This window comes from Typopeltis vanoorti, chromosome 15, assembly GCF_054136105.1.
Source record: "Typopeltis vanoorti isolate ZY-2024b chromosome 15, IOZ_Tvanoo_1.0, whole genome shotgun sequence".
Taxonomy (NCBI): Eukaryota; Metazoa; Arthropoda; class Arachnida; order Uropygi; family Thelyphonidae; genus Typopeltis; species Typopeltis vanoorti.
The window spans coordinates 116748463-116768771 of NC_143563.1; the positions used below are offsets into that span (position 1 = coordinate 116748463).

The following is a 20309-nucleotide window of genomic DNA, read 5'->3' on the forward strand; positions in this document are numbered from 1 at the left end:
AGTGGGGATATACTGTTGGAGGTAGAGGACATAAGATAGTGGATAAGGATCTGAAATTTAGGGGACACATTGCAAAAATTGTGAGGGCAACACAAAGAATTCTGGGAATGATGCAGAGGACACTGACTAGGAGAAGTAAGGAGATTCTTGTTCCATTGTATAGGGCTTTTTTTTAGGCCACACATGGACTACTGTGCACAGATTTGGTCACCTGGTTTTCAAAAGGACGAAGAGATATTGGAAAGAGTTCAGAGGGGTGACTGATAAGGTGATTTCTGTTCTCTGGAATGTCAAATATGAAGAAAGTTCAGAAGATGCAATTTACAGAGTCTAGTGGATAGGAAGAAGAGGGGGTGATATGATAGAGATGACCTACAAGTTAATAAGGAGTTGTTATAGAATCAATGTTGAAGAGGTTTTACAGAAAATGGTGGGAGATCAGTTGAGAACCAGAGATCATCCCTGGAAGCTGTATGAGGGTGGTCTGAAAAGTTCTCGGCATCGACCATAGATGGCAACACTATAGGCAAGATTTTTTTTTTCTAAGTTGGTACATCTGTCATAACCATCCATGTGAAATTGCAAGTCATTCTATCAAGTAGTTTTTTATACATCTGTCTGAAGCAAAAGTGTTGTCTGTATCCCTTGAAATGGATAAAACTGAGTATCGTGCAGTTATAAAATTCTTTGTAAAAGAAGGTTTAACGCCAAAAGAAATTCATTCAAAGTTCATAAAAGTTTATGGGCATTCTTCTCCTTTGTTTTCAATAATTAAGAAATGGGCTGCCGAATTTAGATGTGGCCATACCAGCCTTGAAGATGATCCACATGAACAACGTCTAAAAAGTGTATCAACACCAGAAATCATTGATCAAGTGCACGATATGGTATTGGATGACCAGCGAGTCAAAGTGTGTGAAATTGCTGAGACTATAGGCATTTCAAAAGAATGTATAGGATATATTTTGCATGAAGAATTGCAAATGAAAAAAGCTTTGCACAAGATGGGTTCCGTGCTTGCTCACAGCAGATCAAAAACGCACTTGCATGAAAATCTCTGAAGTGCTTGAATAAAACTGATTTTGTGCAACGATTTATTACTATGGATGATGAGACTTGGATTTGCTATTACACACCAGAATCCAAACAGCAATGAAAACAGTGGACAGAAGCCGGTTGTTCAGTGCCAAAGAAGACAAAGTCGGTTCCATCAGCAGGAAAGGTCATTGCATTGGTGTTTTGGGATGTTAAAGGCATTTTGTTTATTAATTATCTTGAAAAGGGTAAAACAATAACCGGAGAATATTATTCCGATCTTTTCACCAGACTAGACAAAAAAATTCGTGAGAAAACCAGCTTTGCAGAAGATAAAAATCGTCTTCATTAAAAGGACAATGCACCTGCCCACAAAGGTGCTTTCATCATCACGAACCATGGGCTCACTGCCTGTTGATGTCTGATGCCTGTTTCACTATCTTCTTCCACCTTTCTTTGTCCAGTGCACAGTGTTGCAGTTTTTGTACACCCATTCCACACCAGTCTTTTATATCATCTATCCATTCTCTGTATGGCCTACCTCTTCTGTTTAAACCATCCAAAATACCAAACATAAATGTCTTTATCTTCCGGTCCTCACTCATTCTACAGATGTGTCCAAATAATTGCGGCTTCCATTTTATAATCTTCTGCATTAGATTCTGTGGTGCTTTGGCAATGGGAAAATTAAGGGATCTGTACCTATCAATTGTTGGAACATCCACTTTATTCTTCAGATTTGTCTCCCTCTAACTTCTATCTTTTCCTCACTGATCAGCATTTTTCTTCGAATCAAGAGGTGATTAATGTGAGGGGTATTTTGCAGATCTTAGTGAAAACTGCTACAGGGACAGGATAGTGGTGCCGGAGCATCGCTGGAATAAATGTATTAGTCTTAAGGGAGATTATGCTGAAAAATAAAAATAATTTTGAAATTCTATGTTTTTTCATTGTTAGGCAGAGAACGTTTCAGACCACCCTTGTATAAGGAGGATGTGAGCAGGAGAGTGAGAAGTAGGTTTTTTTGCATGCAGAGTTGGCAATGATTGGAATGCCTTCCTGAGAGTGTGGTGTCTGCAGAGAGTCTGAGTGTATATCATGGAGTTAAGGACTCGTAGATGAGTCTTTAACTCCATGGGGTCTTCAGATGATAGTAATAATAAGGTTTTGAAATTTGATACACAATAATGGAATGCAAAGTATACACTTGGTGGGGAAAGTTTAAAAGAGGCAGAGAAGATGAGAGATCTGGGAATGAGAGTGGTATTATTGGATAAGGACATGAAATTCAGGGCCACACTGTGCAATTTGTGAAGATATCACATCGGATAATGGCAATGATGTGGAGGACCCTGACATGCAGAAATAAAGAGGTTGTGATGCCATTGTATAATGCCTTGATCAGGTCTCATATGGATTATTGTGTATAGGTTTTTTTCATCAGGTTTACTTGGTGACAAGGATGTGTTGGAATGGGTCCAGAGAAGATTCGAAAAGCAGGTCAGTGGTCTTTGGAATGAGTATGAGGACAGATTCAGATTGTAATGTAATCTGCAAAGCCTTGTAAGTAGGAGGAGGGGGGGGATATGATTGAAACATATAAGTTAGTCAGCATTAGTTAACAGGTTGACTTGAAAGAGGTTTTTCATAAATGGGAGAAGTGGAGCAGAACAAGAGGCAATTGTTGGAACCTGTATAAAGAGGGTGTGAGCAGAGGATTGAGGATTAGGTTCTTTGCATGAAGAGTGGTTGGTGAGTGGAATGCACAGCCTGAGTGTGTTGTGAATGTAGACACAACGAATCAGTTTAAGGCAATGGATGAGCATTGTGTGCGATAGTGTGTACTTCCCATGATGAGTCTCTGACTCCAAGGTCAGATGATAATAAAAGTAATATCATCATCAGCAGTTAACTTCTTTACTATCAGCACTACCATATTTTCCAATATCTTAAAGACAACTTTCATCCACAGCAGATATCCTAGCCAACATTATTTGCCTCTTGATATCAGCTGTGGAGGTGTGGAAAAACCCATGTAAAAGTCAGATATGACATTTCCAGTGCATCTGAATCGAAGTCACTAAGCTACTTACCAACCTACAATCTTGTACAGATCATCTTCCAACTAATGCAAATGGATTTTCTGTTTCCGTTTTGGAAAAAATAATCTCCCCTGAATTATATTCAGGTTACATGATTTTCTCTATTCATATTTCCACACCAATGTTCAGGGCTCTACTTCTCCCAATGCTATTCCACCTATACAAAAATAACATTCTCTAACTTCCCATCCTGTGATGTAACTACACTCACTCCACTTCATTGATCTCTGTCATCTGAAACCTTGTAGTGCTGAAATTTTCCTAAAATTTCAAGAACTTCAACAATCAATGACTTGACTTGAACATCAATTTTCTTGCATTCTCCAGTGACATGACTACTTTTATCACAAAAATATTCAGAACAAGAAACATCTCACTTGTATAATATTCATGTGCCTAGAAAGATCAGATTTTACTTGTTAGTCTGAACACTTCTTGCCTTTCCTGGCACAAACATATCACATTCATATTTCTTTAGCTTCTAAAAAACAAACTTATCATTCTTTTTTTGCTCATGATAGTTTTTCTCATCAGATATAAATTAGTATTATTATTAAAAGAGACTTCTAGGGAATGACAAATTCATTGAGGGAGGCCACACATCACCCACTCCAAATGTCATGTTTTTTTCTTGAATTCATTCAACTATCCACACTCACAACTGCCAAAGGCAATCCATTCAATCACACATCGCTCTATGAGAGAAAAATCTAGTTCTCATCCTCTTCTTCACTTCATTCATTTTCAACTTCTACAGTACTATCTTCTCCCCCATCCTCCATAAAATGAGAAATTCCATCTGCTCATATCCTGTATGACTCTTTCAGAAGCTTGTAAATTTCAATCATATCACTCATCTTTCTCCTGTTTAGCAGTGTCTACATTCCACAAATTCTCTATTGATCTTCGTAATCTGTATTCAAATCCTGATATAATCTTTAACACTTCCTGTTGAACTCTCCCGACCGTATCAGCATACAACAGTTCAAATGGGCCTTGATATGACCTCACATATTATTATTATTATTAAACAAGACCTCATGGAGTCAAAGACTCATCTAGGAGGTCCTTTTATCTCACACACATCTCATCATACCGGGTCTTAAACACATTCAAACTCCTTGCAGACACCACACTCTCAGGCAAGGCATTCCAATTATTCACAACTCTGCACGAAAAAAACCTGCCTCTCACTCCCCTACTCACACCCTCTTTATACAGTTTCCAGGTATGACCTCTGGTTCTCCCCTGATCTCCCACTATTCTCTGTAGAACTTCTCCACCATTGATCCTATAACAACCCCTTACCAACATGTAGGTCTCTATCATATCTCCCCTCTTCCTTCTCTCCACTAGACTCTGCAAATTACATCTTTTCAATCTTTCCTCATACTCGACATTCCAGAGGTCAGAAACTACCTTAGTCAGTCGCCTTTGCACCCTTTCCAACATCTCTTCATCCTTCTGAAAACCAGGTGACCAAATCTGGGCACAATAGTCCATGTGTGGCCTAATCAAAGCCTTATACAATGGAACAAGAATCTCCCTACTTCTACACGTCAGTGTCCTCCTCATCATTCCCAGAAGTCTTTGTGTTGTCTTCACAATTTTGGCGATGTGTCCCCTAAATTTTAGATCCTTATCCACTATCACTCCCAGATCTCTTATTTCCTCTACTTCCAACAATATATTCTCACCAAGCATAAATTCTGCATCCCATCTTTGTTTTCCAAATTTTAAAACCTTACATTTTGCAACATTGAACTCACATCCCCATTTGCTTGCCCCATCACTCAATTTATTCAAGTCTTCTTGCAAGGCCACAACATCTTCACTACTCTTTATGGTTCGTCCCAACTTTGCATCATCTGCAAACAACTGAATATCTCCATCCAAATCTTCGCCAATATCATTAATATACAAGTTAAATAGTAATGGCCCTAAAACAGATCCCTGAGGCACTCCACTAGTGACTTTCCTTTTCCTGGATATTGCACCCCCCATACACAACTTGTTGATACCTATCAGATAGCCAGTCTCCAATCCAATGCACTAATCTAATATCCAACCCCATCTGCTCTAGTTTGACTGTCAACTTATCATGAGGTACTCTATCAAAAGCTTTTGCAAAATCCAAATATATTACTGTGTATCCTTCTCCTCTGTCCAAGGAAGCAGTCACTTTATTGTAATAAGTAAGTAGATTACTAAAACACAACCTCCCTTTAGCAAATCCATGCTGTCCATCAAAGATTATACCATTGTTGTCAACCCAACTCTGGATCCTAGTTCTCACAAGCTTCTCCAACAACTTAACCACAACACCTGACACACAGATAGGCCTATAGTTTGATGCTTGAGTTCGATCACCTCCTTTATGAAGTGGCACAATCTTGCCCTCCTTCCACTCTTTAGGGACTTGACCAAGTGCAAGACTCGTATTAAAAAAAATATGTCAAGGCAGGTGTCAACTCTCTGGCACATTCCTTCAGAATACGCGGTGATATATTATCAAGTCCCACAGCCTTATTTACATCTAGTTTACTCAACTCCCCAAACACCTCTTGCTCACTTACAGTCAGTCTCTCCTCCCCATCATCAACTACTCTTAATCTCTCCATGAAGTCACATTCACAAGATTGAAAGATCTTTATGAACTGCTCATTAAGTATCTCCACCACACATTCTGCAACAGCTGTCTTTATACCATTTCCTCCAATCAATGTCATCCTTCCATAATCATTCTTTCTTTTGCTGGCTACATATCGAAAGAACTCCCTAGGTTTCTTTTTAGCTTCATTAGCTAACTGCTGTTCATACCTCTCTTTAGCTACTCTCACCAACCAAGTCACTCTCCTTGCCTGGTCTTTGTAGAACTCATGAAATTGGTTACTTCCACTTCTCTTATGCTGCCTCCACAATGCCCTTTTTCTCTGTATTGCATGCTTAATCTCTTTATTCATCCATCTCACACCTAACTTATTTAACCTTCTCACCCGCGGTATACATTTAGACATTGCATCCACTAAATATTTTTTGAAAATCCCCCAAGCTGCATTGATCTCTTTTCCAGCTAACTCTTCATTCCATGCTACAACTGCAAGCTGTCTCCTGAGCTCTTCATAATCACCCCCCTTGTAGTTCCACATATACCCTTTTTTCACAGGGGTCCTTGCACTGCTGGCAACCACCCAGGTAATCACCTCATGGTCACTTTCACCAATTGGTGGATGATTTGATACCTCATTGATAATTACATCCTCCGATGAGATGACCAAATCCAAGACCCTTAATCCTCTTGTGCCCTCTGTTACATACTGTCTGAGGTAGTTATCCCTCAAAAACTCATTTTCTTTACTTCCAGTTGCTATCTCTTCATTCCAGTCTATATTGCCATAATTAAAGGAACAAAATGACTTTCTAATCCTTACATGTTCAGGTCTGTTTCAAAATTGCAATTATCCTCTCAGTTGTATTTGCAATCTTTGCTATATGGCCCTTGAACTTCAACTTCCTATCTACTAAAACACCAAGATCCCTGGCCTGATCAGTTTCCTCTATCACAATCCCATCAATATTATATGCCAATGGATATCTCATTACACCCAAGTGCATAACAATACACTTACTAACATAGAATTCACAGCCAATTTCACATGCCAGAATTCTGGACAACTCAAATTGCTCTATAAGTACTGTACATTCAACTGTATTCCTAATTGCTCTACCTATCTCTGCATCATCAGCAAACAGTTGTATGACACCTGTCAAATCATTCCCATGGAATAACAATGTATAAATGCTAATATAAATCCTGAATCAGCATAATTCTTACATTTTGAATAGTGCAATAAAAATTCCTTAAACTACTTGATGGTATTCAAAACAGGACAACCTATGATAATTCTCTGAATAGAGTGCAGGTTATATCCATGATGCTTTTTATTTTGGTTATTTCTTCCATCAGAAGGAAATCAACTGAACAATAAGCTCACTTTATCTGTTCTACTGATTTCCTTCTGTTTATTAAACAAAATAAAACTCATCATGACTGCTGATGGAAATAACCAATTCGCCATTCAAATAATTACTGTATAATTTTTTAAATAACACAAGTAAGTAAAACTAAATAGAATTTATTACTCCTATATATTTCACTCAATATGTTATGAGCTTCATTCACAGAAAAGGCAGAAGAATGGGTAACGATATTTAAATTCTGAATACAAGAGCCAGTCATACAGCAGGCATATCACATGTCTCAGTTGCAGCTGTATAATTAGGAGGAAACACTAACTTAGAGATAGGCACATACAATCTATCCGATTAAGATTTGGATGGTAGTGTAGGACTTCACATGATTAGAAAAATGGATGATCAAATTTGAACCTACTGTAGTGTAGCATCTTGATATGGTTCCAGTGAACTATTTCTAGTGTCAACAGCAATGAGAAGCAAAACCTGAACCTTCAGATTCCAAAAATATTAAGTAATCTTGATGTTCTTGGATTCCGAAGTAGCAAGATGACAAGAACAGAGTACTTGATAAACACCAAGCAAGGATAGAGGTGATAATGCCTCTTTGATAGGTAGTAAGAAAAATGACAATTTCTAGGCTAGGGCATACAAATTATATCTGTGAAGGGTCCTTGCTATTTGTTCAGATGTTCCTTTAAGGTAGGATAGGCTTAAAACTATGTAAGTATACATATGAATTCCAACCAACAGGTATGGAATAGTTTCCAATAAAAGCTGAAAATTGCTTAACGTCCTAAAGTTAGGATATGCTGGAAACTAAGTAGGCTGAATATGTGCCATCCAAATTTTTGGAATCTTTATGCCACCATTATTGTTGAGTTAGGGTGGTTAATCAGAATTTCACAGGTTTCTTTAAATTTTCGTTCATACCAGGTTTTTGTATGATGTAACGAGCAGGTACCTTTCCAATCAATTTGTTGTAGGGTGTTGAGAGCATGATCTGAGAAGCCTGCTTCACCAAAATTGTTGTATGTAATGTGTCTTTTGTGTTCTTTTTCACCAGAGGTCAGGCCAGTCATTGTTATAATGGTTGGTCAGTTACTTTAGCAAATCATGTAGATTGTAGTGCTGCTTTTTTTTTTTTTTGTATATATGTGTATGCTCCAGATGATGACCTTGATATGAAGGTCGAAACGTCGAGTGTTCATTTTGGTCTATATTAAACTAAAGTTTTGCTCTACCACGGTAGTTGTCTCCATAATATTTCATAATGTATTCTGATCGCCGTGTAAGCACGAAGGAAAATATTAGTAATAAATGAAATCTGTTAGCATGAGGAAATTCCAACAGCCTTTTGTCATGGGTGTTATACATCCCTAGACCAAACCAAGACAGCTAAGCTCTACCAAACTAGGTAGAGCTTAACTGTCATACTCTTTCCCAATTTTGCATTGAAATCTAGTAGATAGGCAAGCCAAAGACAGTCTACATCCAAAAACAACCAGGTGAAGAGAGCTTACTCTCTTCATCAGGCCCTTCTGTGTGGAGTGCATAATAAACCGCCACAACTGACATACTGGTAAGATGACCTTCAGTCTAATAAATATCTGTCATTTATGAACTTATAACCAAGAATTAATTCTGTACTACTTCATCTCTCTCTCTCTCTCTCTCTACAGATAAGAGAACCCATCTGAAGGCTAAAGATGGGTTCTGTAGGCTTCAGGACCCCATCTTAAAATTTACCAATGAGATTAATCTCGCATCTTCTATATCCCTCATCGACAGTGACACTTCAATGTAATGGAGACTAATATATTTCTCAAACAGGATCCTTTGCCCAAGTACTAAAAGTGACCAATTAGTAAATGAGTATTTAGGTTTAGGTCCTGATTTACATTCATCAGGACAATAAAAAAGGAAATAATTTACAGCACAAGAAAAATAATTAAACAACATGTTGAATTGGATTTAAATGGTATTGATGCGAACAGAGATTGATAAGAAATTAAGTATTTATTAACTTAATAGCTAATATTTCGCTGGTATTATATCGAGCATCTTCAGAGCACACAAAGTTTATTACAAATGCGAGACAACCACAATCCGGTGTAACAGTGGGGCTAGTATAAGTAATTGCAGCATGCAACACAAGACTAAAGTCCTAATACGGTGCCATCTAAGTTTAAAAAAAAAATTTCTTCTTTAATTATTGAAACAACTTTTTTTTAAAAATTTAGGTGGCGCCGTATTAGGACTTTAGTCGTGTTGCACACTGCAATTACTTATACTAGCCCCACTGTTACACCGGATTGTGGTTGTCTCGCATTTGTAACAAACTTTGTTTGTGTGCTCTGAAGATGCTCGATATAATACCAGCGAAATATTAGCTATTAAGTTAATAAATAGTTAATTTCTTATCAATCTCTGTTCGCATCAATACCATTTAAATCCAATTCAATGAGTGACAAACACATAAGCCTATCCACGCAATTAAACAACAATTTAATCGATTTCAATATTTCATCTCAGTAACAGAGACATCATCGGGAATATAATGTTAAAATTGTAATAACACACACAAAACAAATAAGACACAATAAGTGGGAGAAATGAGATAGAATAAATATAGATTAAAGTCCTATGAGGGTACCCTCTATGGGTGCTGTTGTATAGCCTGCCTTAGATGGTGGGTGGCAGGCCTAAGAATTAAAGTTTCCTAAATTTTGTGAAGTTTAATACAACCATATTTGTTAAGATTAGGCTGGTTTTTTAAGTCTGTTGCAGATTCTTTCAAGTCTTTCAGATTTGTATTTGCTGCAATGCACCATGGTAATTTTCTTCAATCTAATTCTGTGTATGGTATCCAAGGCATGGTCTGCTAGACCTGATTGACCATAGTTGTGGTGATGGATGTATTTTTTGTTCTTCTAGGTGAAAGTAGATCTCCCAGTCTGAACATAATATGATAGCTTGTAAGAACAAGAAACTATGTAAACACCTGGAATGAGGGAAGGAAGCAGATCCTTAGAAGAGCAGAGAAGGGAAGCCAGCTTCAAATAAGGTTTGAAAGGTCTGTCCCTTCCACCTTCCCCCCATCCCTCTCAACATATGGACACTAGTAGAGCCATTACTATTCCCTATATCTGGGACACTTCCATAAAAATAGTCAGAACTTGGAAAAAATATAATCTCTGAACTGTTTTCAAAACTCAGGAGTTTAGTCTTTATTTATTCTATCTCATTTCTTCCACTTTTAACATTGTATTCCTGATGATGTCTCTGTGACTAAGATGAAATATTGAAATCCATTAAACTTGTTGTTTAATTATTTCTCTTTGTGCTGTAAATTATTCCATTAAGGTATAACATGAAAGTGACTGATTATTCTGGTATGATAGATGATGCAGCAACGTTCACATTGGACAGACCACGACCTCGTGGCCATATGAGATGTTTCCTATCAGCCATTCTGTTTGCATACTGGTGGATGTGCCACATATTCTGATGGGTTTTTCAATTATAACCAAACCTGCATTGAGGGCAAGAGAAAAGAATATATTTGTTTCAGGATATTTTAGAAGAGCATTTCTCGAAGTGTAGTCTGTGGTCCACACTTTGAGAAATGCTCTTGCATGGATTGTGTGGATTTCCTCGTAGGCTATGATCGAATTTTGTTAGTACATGGATTAAGTTTTTGCATGAATAGTAGTCTAGGTAATGGGCATATTCAATCACTGTGCTTGATACTTATCCAAAATGTTAAAAGTTTCTCTATTAGAAGAGTAATGCTATCAACTTTTTCAGTATGTAACCATGCAGACAGAGATTGTGCATTTTTAACTTCCTTGAATATTTTTTTAAAATAGTAAATAAAGTTAAGTGCTTATATTTCATACAAAGATCTTTAACAGTCATTCCAGCCACATGTTTACTTATGACGCCATACTGTGTTCCCAATGTTATTTCTTTTCGCTGTTTCTTTTTACTGGCATCACTCTGTAGGATAGCTGTATTAAAATGAAGATATCTCACAAATTAAAAATATAAAAATGAATTAAAGTTAAGAAGTTATAAGGAATTTTATAAAAGAAGTTGTTGAAATATATTTCCTTGCATACGTTGCGAGCAAAATGTTTTGCAACATTATTTTTCAAAATTTGTAGGGGACACAAATTCTATTCTGCACAAATACCAATTAACTTTCCTGCACGATGAAAAGAAGTTTATTGCAGTTTCAAGAATACTGCTGAAAACAGTAATGGCAGTTCACAATGGCAGACTGAAATGGAAGTTAATCTGTTGTATTGGACGTGGCGGTGAATTTGAGCTGAGCAGAAGAAAGTGATTTTTAATCGGTGAATAGTCTGTTTTTTTCCCCGTTTTTGAGTGCTAAATTATTTCTCTGAATACGAGTGTACTTCAGTGGTTGTTTTTTGGAAGCGAGTTGCTGTCGCGATATAATATATTTTGGTTACCATCGGAATCGAATGCATAACAGTGGAAGACTAAATGAAGCTAAGTTTTCATTAATGTATTTAGTTATATTTCATTTTATTTAATTATATTTAGTGCACTTAAATGTTTTGTTTTGCTTGAAATTGTTTGTACTTTTTTTTTTCTTATTTATTTAACGGAATTTATTAATTGAATAATTATTAAAGATTATGCTACTTGGCAGTAAGGAATGATGGCGGATTCAGCTGCAGTCGAAAGTGGCATATTGCCAAGTCCTCCACCATTTAAGAACTCTATTCTAAGCAATATCATAAGGGACTTTGTGGCATGCAGTACTTGCGGCATGTATGTGTCTCGGGAATTCGATATGTGCCTTGTGAAAGAGAGCGTATGTGCGCAGGCAGTGGGAGGAAATAAGTGCATTAGAAATATTGATATCCGACCTTGTTGCTCCAGGAACTGGGAATGAATGTAGGAAGACAAGTAGTGTGATAGGAGAGAATGAAAAAAAGATATATATGAATGAGAAAATAATAGTTGATAGTGTGGAAGGTGTCAGTGACTGTGAAAGTTTAGGAGATGGTTTTGTTTGGGAGAGTGAATTTAGATTAAGAGTGACTGACCTGCAGAGGGAAAGAGATGAGCTGAAAGAGGAGGTGGAATGTCTTGTGAATGAGAGCAGAAGTATGAAAGATAAGATTAGGAGAATGGAAGAGATAAATGCAAGGCGATTCAGAGCAAGGGAGAGAGAGAATTTTGGGAGTATGAGTGAGAGGTATGGGGGTGCTAGAAGAGGAGAGAATGGAAACAGTAGAAGAGAGGGAATGAGAGAGAGGTATGGGAATGCTAGCAGACGAAACAGTAGGAGAGACGGAATGAGAGAGAGATATGGAAGTGCTAGAAGAGGAGAGAATGGAAACGGTAGAAGAGATGGAATGAGAGAGAGGTATGGGAATGCTAGAAGAAGAGAGGATGAAAACAGCAGGAGAGACGGAATGAGAGAGAGATATGGAAGTGCTAGAAGAGGAGAGAATGGAAACAGTAGGAGAGAGAGGTATGGGAATGCTAGAAGAGAGAATAGCAGTAGAGGAGAGGGAATGAGAGAGACCAATGGGAATGAAAGAAGAGGAGAGAATGGAAACAATAGGAGAGAGGAAATGGTAAGAGGTATAATGTATGATAACTCAATGATCCGTGGTGTTCAAGATAGGATGCGTGAGGAGTGTTTGCCAGGAGGAACAATAGAAAGGGTGGCTATGGCAATTAAGAGAGGTGAAAGGGTGGACGAGAAGATTGTGATGGTAGGAACAAATGACTTGAGTGTTAATGTAAGACGGGCAGCGAGAGATATGAGATTTTTGCTTGAGGCTGTATGGAAGAAGACAGAGAGAGGAAAAATAGTGTGCGTGTTGTCTAGGTATGATAATGATGAGCTGAGCAGAAGAGCGGTGATATTGAATGGCATAATAGCGAGAATGTGTGGCAAGAGAGGATTGGTATATGTGGATGCTTGGAGTGCGTTTCAGGAAAGAGAGGAATTGTATGCGAGAGACTGTTTACATTTGAATGAGAAAGGACGTAGGCATCTGGAGAGATTGCTGTTCTGAACGAGTCAGTGTGTCCCAGGGAGGATGATAGCAGGGATGGCCTCTTGTGGGAATGGATACTTGGGAGAAGGGAGACGATGTCAGGTAACACTGAGCCCAGTGGAGTCTAGAAGGGATAATGCTGGGTATAGAAACAATGGCATTTATATGCTTTATACTAATGCCAGGAGTATCTGGAATAAGGGAGAGGAATTGGTGGCGCAGATAGCATCAGCCTGGCCAAAAATTATTGGGATCACTGAGACATGGTTGACAGAAGGGGATATCATAACAGGAATAGAAGTTGCTGGGTATAGCATTTTTCATCAGGATAGGAGGGGAAAGCATGGTGGTGGGGTACTGCTTATGATAAGTGATGATCTATGTCCTTTTAGAGTGGAGGCTTTGGAAGGAAGTGAGACAAATGATTTTGAGAGCTTATGGTGTGAGGTAGAGGTAGGCAAGACAGGATATTTAGTGCAGTGTTGCTACAGACCCAGGAGCACAGAGGATGGGGACCAGGAGATGTTTAGATAGCTAAGTTTCGCAAGTGCAAGAAGAATGATTGTTATGGGAGATTTTAACTACAGTAGTATAAATTGGAGAGAGGAAGATGCATGTAGCAATAGGGGAATGGAATTTCTAGAATTCTTGAGGGACAAATATCTTATGCAACATGTAACAGAGGGAACAAGAGGTTCAAGAGTTTTGGATTTGGTTATAGCATCAGAAGAGGTGATAATAACTGAGTTGACATCTCTCCCACCAGTTGGAGAGAGTGACCATATTGTTTTCACTTGGAAAATGAATAGACATGCAGCAGTATCAAAGAGATGGGAACTTATGTGGAATTATAATGCAGGTGATTATAAGAGTCTTAGACGACAACTTCGGGAAGTTTCATGGAGGGAGGAATTGGAAGGCCGGGATATCATTAGTGCGTGGGAAATTATGAAAGAATATTTGTTAGCAGCAATGGTAAGTTGTATACCACGAGTGAAGAAGAGGACTCAATTTGGAGTAAAGTGGATGACAAACAATATTAAACAGGAATTGCATGCGAAAAAGAGGCTATGGAAGAGATATAAGGAGACAGGTGAAGAGAAGATGCATGAAGAATATAAGACACAGGCCAGAAGAGTGACTAGTGTGGTAAGGAAAGCGAAACTGGAATATGAGAGGAGATTGGCCCTAAGATCAAAAGAAAATCCTAGGGAATTTTTTAGCTGTGTGGCCAGTAGGAGGAGAAATGACTGTGGAAGAATGATATCGTGGGATAAAAATGGGAATTGAGTGACTGATGCAGAGGACATTGTGTAATTGTTCAATGAACACTTTATTGGAGTATTTCATCCTAGAGATGTCATTTTTAATGCTAGAGGGATAGGGCTGGTTCGAGGTTTAGAGGTACAGGAGGAGAGTGTGTTTCAGATACTGAGCACTCTGGATGTCAGTAAAGCTGTGGGACTGGATGGTATTTCACCATGAGTTTTGAGAGAATGTGCTAGGGAACTGACAGTGCCTTTAACCTGGCTTTTCAATGAAAGTCTGGCTTCGGCAAAGGTGACCAGGGAATGGAAGGAAGGTAAGATAGTGCTATTGCATAATGGCGGTAGCAGACTGGAAGTGTCTAATTATAGACCAGTTTGTGTGTCATCAGTAGTTATTAAGATCTTGGAGAAAGTAGTGAGGGACCGTATACAGCATTGGGCAGATGAGGGTAATGTTATCTGTGAGAGTCAACATTGATTTGTGAAAGGGTGCTCTTGTTTTAGCAATATGCTAGCCTTTTATAATAGAGTTAGAAAGGAAGGCAGTTGTTGAGGGAAAGGCATATACTGCAATTTTCTTAGACTTAGCGAAGGCATTTGACAGGGTGCCACATGATAAGCTGATATTTAAGTTGCAGCACATGGGTCTGGATGTCAGATTGGTCAACTGGATTCAGGATTGGTTGTCTGATAGGTATCAGAGAGTTGTGTATGGTGGAGCAGTTTCAAGGAGGCAGAGGGTGGCAAGTGGGGTCCCACAGGGCTCAGTACTAGGACCTATATTGTTTAACCTTTATATCAATGACACTGCCAGTGGATTCCAAGGGGATATTCAGTTGTTTGAGGATGATGCGAAGCTGGGAAGGATTATTAGTAATAGTGCAGATGTGGTAGCCCTGCAAGAGGATTTGAATAAGCTAGATAGATAGGCAAATGAATGGGGGTCTCGGTTTAATGCAGCAAAATGTAAGGTTTTGAGGTTTAGGAAACATTGATGGGACTGCATACTCTATGGGAGGAGTTATACTGGAGGAAGTAGGGGAGACAAGAGATCTGGGGTTGATGATTGATAGAAACCTGAAATTTTGTGGACATATTGCAAAGGTAGTGAAGGTAACACAGAGGATTGCTGCAATAATGAGAAGGACACTGACCTGCAGAGATAAAACAGTTATCATTCCATTGTATAAGACCCTGATCAGACCACACTTGGAGTATTGTTCTCAGATTTGGTCCCCAGGATTTGAAGGGAATAAATTAACTGTGGAAAGGATACAAAGACGGATGACAAAGATGGTTTCAGGACTGTACAAGGATAGTTATGAGGATCGGCTGAGGGAATGTGGACTGCAGAGTTTGGTGGATAGAAGAAGGAGAGGTGATGTGATTGAGACTTTTAAACTGTTGAGAGGTGGTTACAGGGTTGACACTGGGGAGTTCTTTCGCTTGGTTGAACAGTGGGAAGGAGTGATGACAAGAGGCCATCCCTGGAAGTTACGAAAGGAAACTGTGAGCAAGAGGGTGAGGAGTGGTTGAACCGTGGAATGCAATGCCTGATGGAGTGGTGAGAGCAAGAACGGTCGATGAGTTTAAGGAGTGGTGTGATAGACTTTATGTTCTTAGGAAGGACCTCCCACGATGAGTCTTTTGACTCCATGAAGGCCTGAATAATAATAATAATGATAATAATTCCTGAGCATGCACAGAAGTGAAAAGAATGCTACTGAACATTACTAAGTATTTGGTTGTTAGGAAGTAGGAAAGGTACACAGCAGAAGAACTGTGTAGTTTCTGTGTCTTCAAGTATATGAAGACTGAACAGAAATTAGAAGAAAAGTTAGAAATGGAAGACAGAGAGAATATTCTTTAAAAGAGAGATACATGAACTTTTTAAGCGTCATTAATTTCAAAAGTAATTTCAAAAGGGAGTGACTATTAGGTGACAAGAATGCAGCAACTGTTAATGGAGTGGACAGAATTATTGGTAGGATGGATAATGTCAGAATTAATGTTGAATGTGCAGCTATGGAAATAGAGGAGAATAAAATGAACATAAAGAAATAGCATACTTGAATGCTATCCTTCGCAGACAAGGTGTGAAATTCAAAAATTGCAGAAGTCACAAGAGATTAGCAGGGCTGAGAAGAGAAAGAAGCAGGTAATCCAAAGTAATGATAAATGCCAAGTGAGCAAACAAGAAAAAGAAATTAAGAAGAAAATGATGTATGGAGATTCAAAGATTAGGGGAGTACTTAATGACAGTGTGACAAAGTCATGTTTCCCTGGTGAAAAGTTCACAATATTAGTCATACCATTTGGATGCAAAAAAAGAAGCGAAGGAACTAATTGTCTTGGTTGACACAAATGACTTCAGAGGCAAGAAGTATTGTATGAAGGAGGATGTAAAGGAGTTGTTAGAGGAGACAAAACTGAAGAGCAAGAAGGTGAAGTCTGTAAGTCTCCGGCTATGCTATGATGGAGGCAAACTTAGGAGGAGGGTGTTGGTAGCTAATGAATCAATATGTAGATTGTGAAGAAAGAATGATGTAGGATTTGTGGAACTGTGGTCTGTACTTGACAGAAAGAAGGATTTCTATAATGCTGATGGACTGCATCAAAATGGTTTTGGTGTTAGGTGTCTAGAGAGAGAGAGAACTTTGTTCAATGAGCATGCTGAAATGCAAATTCAGGAAAATTTAAGAAATTAGGGAGGAAGCAGGTGAGTTTGTGTGAATGTGAGAATGACAAAGTGCAGAATTTAGTCTCTCAAGCATTAGTGAACAGGATAGTCAATTCAGGAAGTAAAGGTTGTTGGAGACCTCAAGGGAGTTTTTGGCATAGGTTAGTGCAATCTTGCCAAAAGTTATAGGCATTAGTAAGACTTGGTCAACAGCAGATGATGTAGATACAGAGATAGAATGTGAAGGGTTTAATATTTTCAGGGAAGACAGAGATTGGGGGATGGGTACTGCTGATGACAGAATAAATTGCAGCCAAAAAGAATAGGATATAAATGAGAGGATGGCTGTTCATTTGAAGCAATCTGGTGTGAGATCACAACCAGTAAGACAAAATATACAGTTATTTGTTGCTGTAGGCCAGGGAGATCCATGGATGATACGGAAGACAATTGGCAAATTATTATAATGAGTACAGGTCGAGTAATTATTATTGGGGACTTCAACTATAGGGGTTATAGACTGGAAGGAAGAAAGATCATGTAGCAGCAAGGAAATGGAATTTGTACACCTACTGAGAGATAATTACTTGTGGCAGTATGTGATGGAGGGGACTAAGGGCTGTGAGGGTATTGGAACTGGTCACAGAATCAGAAGACAAGGTGGCCACATTACCTCTATTAAATACTATTAAATAATCTTTGTACGTGAGTTTTTTCCGTTATTAATTTTGTATCGATATGTCTACTCACGGTATACCTCTTTTAAAACTTAGAATATACAGAGTTCCATGTTCCTGCAAGTTAGCCGACTATGGACAGACAGGAAGATCAGCTGCCATCTGCATAGAAGAACAAAAAATACACCTGCAGTCATAACCATGGTCAATCTGGCCTTGCAGACCATGCTTTAGATACGGCTCACTAAAATCAACTGTAAAAAGAACCATCATGCTCCATCACAGTAAATTTAAAATGGAAAGACTGTTTTTAGAATCTGCTGCTGCTCTTCAAAATCAGCCTAATTTGAATAAATATGGTTGCATAAAACCTGCCTCTCTGATGTAAAGGAACATAAACCTACAGTCAAGTGATGTCCTGGCCTAGCTGGCTGAGTGGTTAGTGTATCTGTTCTCTAGCCAAAAAGGCTGCGGGTTCGAATCCTGCTGTAGGCATGGATGTTTGTGATCCATGCCTACAGCAGGATTATACAGTGATATAATCCTGCTGTAGATTTTCTTTGCAAATGCTAGTGGTGATGGTGGTGGACGGTAGATGGCTTGGTGTAGCTGTAGTTAGAGACAGTTGTAGAGTAGGTGCCCTGCCCTGATGAATCATTGGACTCCTTGGAGGTGTCATGTAATAATAAAACTTCCCAAAATATGGGAAACACTAAATACTTCGAGATCTCAGTTTATATCCTAGGATTTATGTAAAGCAAATAAAGATGTATATGCATGTGTGTGCATGTAACTTGAAATTAATTTAAATTGCATTCCAGATTTTTCTATATCATTAGATCAGTTCACAAATGCTAATTTTACAAATATAATTCTATCAAAAAAAAAAAAAAATCAACTAACATGCCATATAAACTTTGTGAAAACCTGCCTATCTGATGTAAAGGAACATAAACATACTGTCAAGTGGGTTCCCGAGTAAAAAAACACACCTCAGCATGTGTTAATTCATAATAATTTCGTGGGTATTGTTCTGCCAAATTAGCCACCAGCACTCCTTCCATGGTGATGCATGTATCCTTGAAGACTTCAAAAACATGACCAACTGCTAGTCGACATCCATATACAGTTCAGCTTGAAACTTACCAATTTAACTTATTTTTCTTTTTTTCATTCCATCAAAAAGCACCTCTGTTCTTTTTGATGGCCTTTCTCATACTGTTTTGCAAAAGGACTGCAAAGCATCAGGTTCCTCTTTTTCCTCAACTACTTACCAAGACGTGGCACTGATCTGCTAAAGATTTGTCTCGTGTGGACACATTAATAATGTGTAATTTTTGTGGAACTTGTGATACAAATTAATAAACATCTGTAATACACATAACACAAAAATTGTTTAATGATAATAAATAATTATTTTAACCACAATTGTAATTATTATAATTAATAATTATTTTCAGATCAAAGATATGAAAATGAAATACTATTCATCACTGATACTTGCAAACCAGGTCTGCTTGCCAGAATACCAAGCAGTTAGTATACCCACACTCCAACTAGCATGATGTAGGTTCAAATTCTATCATGGGCATGGAGGATTGTGATTGTCTTTAGGGGGGAAATGAATTTCCCTGCCAATTTAAGACCATTGAATGGAAGATTAAAGCATCTTGAAAAAGTTCCCCATGTGGTCTTTAGAGCAGGGTTTCCATATTATGCAAAAAATAAATAAAAAAACAAACAAACAAACCTAAAATGAATACAAACAGAAAAATCCTTAGTCCATACATGGTACTAATACTACGTACATGCTAAGGTACTAACGATACACGTGGTATTAATACTTTAGGTTTCCAAGAATTTCATGGGATAAAGTCAGATTCATGGTACAAGCCATAAGAGGAAATGATAATAGAACAATATTAATGATAGAATGCTTTAAAAAAATCCCAATATTTAGATAATTTTTGAACAACATTCTATCATTAATAATATCCTATAATCATTTCTTGCTTGCAGCTCATAATATGAACATGCTTCATTGATGGTGGCTTGTTATTTTCAGGTAAACAATTTGATAATTATTTATTATCATTAAACTATTTTAGTGTTATGTGTAAAAGTTATATCAAAACAGCATCAGGAGAATCAATGGCTTACATTTTGTTGTATATTTCATAATTTGTTTTTACATGCCAACAAATCATAATGTTTAATATGCTTCTATTAATATATCATATTTTAAAAGTATAACAGATTAAACTAAGAAGAACAATACATACCTGAGTATATACATCTTCAATTAAGAAATCTACAATAACCATAATCACAATAGCAATAGGAACTCCAAAATCTGCTAGAATTCTCCTAGCCTAGAAAAGAAAAATAATTCTTTTTACATAAAATATATCTATCTATCTATATATATATATACACGAGGGTGGTCTGAAAAGTTCTCGGCCTCAACCATAAATGACAACACTATCAGCAAGATTTTTTTTTACCCAAGTTGGTACATCTGT

The 20309-nt window shown here is 37.8% G+C and overlaps 1 protein-coding gene across 6 annotated transcripts in view; it reads right to left on the reverse strand.

Annotated features, from left to right (window-relative positions):
- The window catches only part of Ae2 (anion exchange protein Ae2), an 834322-nt gene that overhangs the window by 145725 nt on the left and 668288 nt on the right, over positions 1-20309 (reverse strand). For all 6 annotated transcript variants that reach the window (XM_090404845.1, XM_090404844.1, XM_090404848.1 and 3 more), the window contains one exon: positions 20070-20159. In XM_090404845.1, coding sequence (XP_090260971.1) covers positions 20070-20159 — 90 coding nt within the window. The remainder of the gene's footprint in view (positions 1-20069; positions 20160-20309) is intronic.